The sequence below is a fragment of the Poecilia formosa genome, unplaced genomic scaffold (assembly GCF_000485575.1).
Source record: "Poecilia formosa unplaced genomic scaffold, Poecilia_formosa-5.1.2 Scaffold77, whole genome shotgun sequence".
In the NCBI taxonomy this organism is placed as follows: Eukaryota; Metazoa; Chordata; class Actinopteri; order Cyprinodontiformes; family Poeciliidae; genus Poecilia; species Poecilia formosa.
Window position 1 is genome coordinate 2,265,794 of NW_006800016.1, and position 6,000 is coordinate 2,271,793.

Here is a 6,000-nt window from a genome sequence, read left to right on the forward strand (position 1 = left end):
TTAGTTAAAGACATTACCTAAAATATATTCCCTACAAAAATGAATTGTACTTAATTGAAAATACCACAAAGGCAAAAGAAAAAAAACATTTTTTTAATGTTTTCAGTCTGGGTTTTTTTTTAAGCGATAACATCATTTGTTTTTTGTAAAGTTATGCTCCAACAAGGGTTGCTCTTACATTGTGTGTGTGTGTGTGTGCACATTGTGAACATGTCTATCCAGAATATAAACACTACAGAGACTTCCTGTCTCAGCACCAAACAGAGGGCTGCTTCAGAATTTGAGGAAGAAAAATGGGAAGGCAGGGACACTGAGAGAGACCAGAGACTAAAAATGATGCTGACACGAGAGGGAACAGAGGAAAAGCAGAAAATAGCAGTAAAATGAGTGAGACTCAAATCAAGAATCTAAGGCAGAAGCATATTGGGATTTTTTTTATATGCTAAGAAGTGATACAGTAAAAGATGACCATGTAAGAAAATAGAAATTACATTTCTTTATGCTTCATTTTTATGGGGAGATATTTTTTGTTGCCTCCTTGCAGGATGAGTCAAACACCTGATAGGTTTGTTGCTTGATGTCAAGTTCAGTCTGAAAGGCTGAGCTATTTAATACATGATTGGTGTTGAACTGAGAATGATGCTTCCTTGGACATTGACGAAGGATTTTTGGCTTTCGAGGAAAGGACAACTTCATTAGGACAAAGCCCATAGGTAGTCTGCTGTTTTTAAAACCTGCTGGTAAGTTAACATCAACATGGACGATCTCATTAAGGTATGAAAGTTGTTTTGTGTGGGTTTTTTTTGTTTTTTTAACAGGAAATTCATGTCAAATTGGATGTTAAATGTAAATCACATCAAGAAAAAGTTCAGTTTACCTGAAAGGCGTCTTGTTGAAGCGATAATCGGAATACTTTAGATCGGCGTGAGATTTCTGTGTCGCCATCTCACCCTTTGTTTGTCTTTTTCTCAGTATTTTTTTTTGTCTCTCAGGCAGTTAGTGCAATCATCCAAACAGGACTCCCACACTGCTGGAGATTATTTGGACAATGTTGTTTTCAATCTGCCTCTAGGCCTTTTGTTTTCCTCGCAGTATCATTTGACAATTGCCTACAATTAAGGATGCAGTGTGTGCAGAATAGCCTGATCTATGCAGTTCGAATCAAATTTTTTTGTTTCACCCAGGTTCGAAATTACAAACACAAACTCTGAAATGTTCATAGACCACCAGTTGTATTTGTTGAATTTGCTTTTATTTTTTTCTGGTACAATGGCAATAACAACCCCTCCCGACCCCACTGAGGGACAAGGGTGTTCAGAAAATGGATGGATGGATGGACAATGGCAATAACATTTCTAATTCTAACTCTAAGTAAATTGGTAGAGTTCGGTGAAGTAGATTCAGAAGAGTAATGGTTGTTTCTCTGTTTGCTTTACAATTCAAACATCTAAACTTCAGCGTTTTTATGTGGTCTTGCTACTATCACAAACTCGGTGAAATTAGATAAATGACCATTTCTGGTTTCATAGATCTTTTATTTATCTGTTTTTGTGATCTCACAACTGCATTCAATCCTCAAAGTGGGCTTTTATTTGTCATTTATTCAGAATTTCAGAATTTCCTGTGTTTCACTAGTCTTCTATGAAAGGCCTAAATAATGGAGAGCTGCAAACCTTTTCTTTGCTTGTCACTCATCTCTGTAAAGCCTCTGTTTTTCGCAGTTGTTTGCCATTTCTCTGTGTCCCAGGACCTCCTTCCTAAGCTACTCAATTCAGCTTGAAAGCTAAATTGTTTTTCATTCTACCGGGCTCCTGTGGGAACACTCAGACCTTTAGAAATAAGTTCATACCCTTTCCTGACTTGTGCCTTCCCACAATGTCATTGTGAAGGGCGGAGAGCCACCCTGACCTTTTTGTTGGGCATTTTGCAACATTAAATTGTTGCATTCATATATAATTACATAAATAAAGTTACTACTTATACCATAGCTTATCTACAGCAACTTGAATGAATATTCAAGCCCCTCAAACCTTTTTTTTATGTTTCTTGACTTAACAACCACAAAGTTCAATATTTTATTACTTGATATTTTGTGGTAAACCAGCATGAAATATTTGATAATTGTGTGGACTGTGTGGCGAGACTGGTTTTATTTTTCACTTATCTTTTCTTACAAAATAGCTGAAGCCAAGTAAGTTTGGAAGAAGAGCGTCTGTGAACATCAGTGTTCAAGTCTTACCACAGATATGAACTGTCCCCCCATCATCTCTTTAGCAAAACGCAAGCAGGACTTCTTGTAGCTTTCTTTCGACGACGCTCCTCTTCTCGACGTTAAAAGATAAAAGCCAGACTTCAGAAGATGTTACTGCAAGAGTCCCATTCATTCCCTTCATTGGTGCTAATGTACTGTGGCTGGGCTCGTTTTGGTCCTGATAATGAATCACATTATTCACGCCTCACCCTCAGTTGAGCATATTATTCTCATTACTCTGAGTAAACCATGTTTTTGTATCAGCTGGTGATATTTTGCTGATTATTGTGTAATGAGAATAAAACAGCTAATCACACTTAGCGTCTTGAACTGTCCTCTCTTTGGTTCGCACGACAATTAAACCGCATTAGTCATGCAGGAACACGTGACATGCTGGCCGCCTCCTGGGGTTTTGTTATTCTTAGAGAAATTAGAATTAATGCAAAATGTTGTGTTCATTTTTCCATGTCATGGCAGATTTTCTGCTAGAATGTCTTTCTATTTCAAATTGATTACCATCATTTCATTGACAGGGATTTTATCATCAAGCTGTGTAACTGCTAAATGTGTTTATGTTGCATGTTGACATAAGCTGTCCCTTTTGTCTTGCTTAGAATAAGCCATCATTATTATTGTTGGATGTTTTATTCTGTACTCCGACTTTATAAAATATAATATTACAGTTGGAATCTCCACACACAAAAAAAAAACAAGTTGAGAAGACGTTTTATCTTGACAGTAAAATTGTTCTGGAAGTTGCACAAGCCACAGCAATGACTCTTTCCCCACTAAATTACTGCAAACTAACAGCTTAGCTAATCAAATTATATCGTACAAACCAGGAAGCTATAAATACCCTGTCAGCACGAAAACAATTTCTACTCAATTGCATTCGGTTTATTTCAGCTGTGAGAACCATTTACCATCTTTCCTCAAGGAAAATAAACACACAGAGTCCAACTTGAGATTCACAACTCTTACAGCGTTACAGAGCCAGGTGTTTCTGAGTCACTGAGATGAAAAACACATAAATTTAATAATCAGGATTTTTTTTTCATATGAGTTAAAGAACATACTGTTTGTTTTTCTGATGAGAAAATGGAAACACATATGCCAATGGCCCATGAGAGAGTATTTCTACTGGCAGTAAATGGTATGTTTATTTTAGAAATAGCTGCACCAAATTGCTCAGATATTGGTTTTAAAGTGGCTCTGTCAGTGCGGTTGTGCCAACAACAACAAGCATTCTGAGGTCAAACAGAGAGAGGTCACGTCAAGGCAGAGGAATGTAGAAAAAGCTGCCCCTGCTCTAATGCGCATCTTCAGACACTGAATTCAAAATCACAGTCTTGCAAAAGTATTCATAGCTCTTGATTTTTTTTTTCTTCTAATTTTTCACATTAAAACCACAAACTTGTTAAATTTGGTTTCTATGTGATAGATACAAATTGTGAAGTGGAAGGAAAACCAGACGATGATTACAATGTGTTTTTACAGATAAAAATGTGAAAAGAGGGCTGTATATTTGTGTTCAGCCTTAATGAGCCAATACGCAGCAGAATCACCTCCAACTGTTTAACTCTACCAGCTTTGCACATTAAGACACAGATTTATTTATTTATGTATTTATTTTGCAATTTAGCCATAGTTAAGTAATGCTGGATACAGAGCAAGTGTGAACCTAAACTTTCAAATCTCCTTGTTGAATTTAGAATCAAAACAAGCACATATAATCATAATAAAATATATTGAAGTTTGTGTTTGCAAAAGTGACTAAATGTGGAAAAGTACAAAGGCTGTGAATGCTGAAAGAGCAACAATGCAAGAGCAACAATTTCAGGGTAAAAAAAAATTTGCTCAATGACTAATGCTGTAAGTGTTTGAGGTTTTTACTGTCATGCTTGAAGATGGGGAAAAAAGTAACACAACAATGGTGAGTAACGACTGAGACTTTGGATCCGCTACTTAGAGGGATATTAGAAAATGATTGAAATTTTATAAAAAGACATGCATGTTGATATTTTAGTTAACTTTAATGTGTGTTCTTCTTTCTTACAGTGCCACTTTTTGTCTGAGTTGCCAGGATCTCCATCATCAACTTAACCCCGTCTTCATGCTGTTAATGTGGGTCACCACCAACACGATGAACTACAATAATACTGAATCCTGGCTTTATAGCAACACCTCATTTTCCACCCTGCCCATAACAAACACTCCAGCTAACAGGAGTGGCATGGGAGCGTATCTTGAAAGACTGGCCCATTTAGACGAAGGACTGTACAATGATTTCTACGGCCTCTGGATTGCACTGATGGTCATAAACTCTGTCATATTCCTGGTAGGTTTTCACAAAGCTTCTTTACTAGCTTGTTTCCATAATGTTTATGCAATCCTCCTTATTTCCACACCTTGACCTTTTGCCATGTTTTGCCACATTTGTATTCACTTTACATTGGTGTGCAATATAAAATACCTTTAAAACAAACTGAATTAGCAGTTGCATATACTGAAAAAGTTCCAGGGTGTTTTGCAAGGCACTGTATCTCTTACGTTGTTTCTCCAGGTGGGCATGCTGCTCAACACAGTTGCACTCTACGTTTTTTGTTACCGTACGAAGCAGAAGACCACCTCAGTGATCTACACCATCAACCTGGCAGTGACGGACCTCTTGGTGAATCTCTCTCTGCCAACCCGCATCTCGCTCTACTACAGCGGTGGAGCTTGCCTCACCTGCTCCTACATGCACATATTCAGCTACTTTGTGAACATGTACTGCAGCATCTTATTTCTAACCTGCATATGTGTTGACCGTTACCTTGCCATTGTGCAGGTGAGTTATTCCCAATCATTTGTCTCAGTAGGCTTTTTAAATATCAGCGCTCCAACCTGCAGATCTTAAACCTAGATGTTTCAAATGCCTTGCTTTCCTGTGTCTTTGCAGGTTGAAGCTTCACGTCGTTGGAGGAACTCCAGCGTAGCCAAGCTGGTCTGCATTACCGTCTGGCTGTTTGCCATCGTGGTCACATACTCCTTTCTTTCCACTGCGTTCCAGCACACAGGCTGCTGCATCTCAAAGCTCCTCTTCCTCACAATCACCGAGTTCTTTTTACCCCTCATCGTCATTGTGGTTTTTACTCTTCGCATTATGTGGGCCCTGACTGACCGTCGACTCATGCAGCAGAGCAGGTAAAAGGCGAGCAGAAGAAGAGAAAATCAGAATTTTTTGCTACCAGTTCACACGCGTTAACCAAAACAAGTGAAAAATATCAGAGAATTAACTTACTTTCAAAGCTTTGGAAAATCCCTGATTGTATCGACTTCAGCTGATCACATTTCAGATTATGTTTCTTAAGGAAGCGGAGGAGAAGAGCTGTCCAGCTGCTGATTACTGTGCTGATCATCTTCACAGTCTGCTTCACTCCCTTCCACATCAGACAAGTGAGTAAGATATCCATCCATCCATCCATCCATCCATCCATCCATCCATCCATCCATCCATCCATCCATCCATCCATCCATTCATTCATCGCCATACACTCATTCTGCTATTGAACAAATACAAAAAAAAGCATCAAATTCAGAATTATCCCACTGGTCTGGCTAGTTGAGTTAATTTCGGCATTTCTAACAAAACCTGAAGCATTGTTAGTTAAGACATTAAGAAAAATCTGGGTAACACTTTATTTGAAGGGGGTTGAATAAGACTGACATGACACTGTCATAAACATGACATAACACCTGTCATGAAC

General features: G+C 38.2%; 1 protein-coding gene across 2 annotated transcripts in view; it reads left to right on the forward strand.

Moving 5' to 3' along the window:
* Window positions 1–244: 244 nt before the first annotated feature.
* gpr20 (G protein-coupled receptor 20) overlaps window positions 245–6,000 on the forward strand; it is a 7,415-nt gene continuing 1,659 nt past the window's right edge. Inside the window, exons 1-5 of one of the 2 annotated variants that reach the window (XM_007556255.2) lie at window positions 245–740; window positions 4,310–4,589; window positions 4,815–5,081; window positions 5,193–5,437; window positions 5,605–5,689. In XM_007556255.2, the coding sequence (XP_007556317.1) occupies window positions 4,365–4,589; window positions 4,815–5,081; window positions 5,193–5,437; window positions 5,605–5,689 (822 nt within the window). In that variant the 5' untranslated portion in view covers window positions 245–740; window positions 4,310–4,364. Of the gene's footprint in view, window positions 741–3,846; window positions 4,590–4,814; window positions 5,082–5,192; window positions 5,438–5,604; window positions 5,690–6,000 lie in introns of those variants that run through there. The other variant, XM_016673408.1, reaches the window with a different exon arrangement.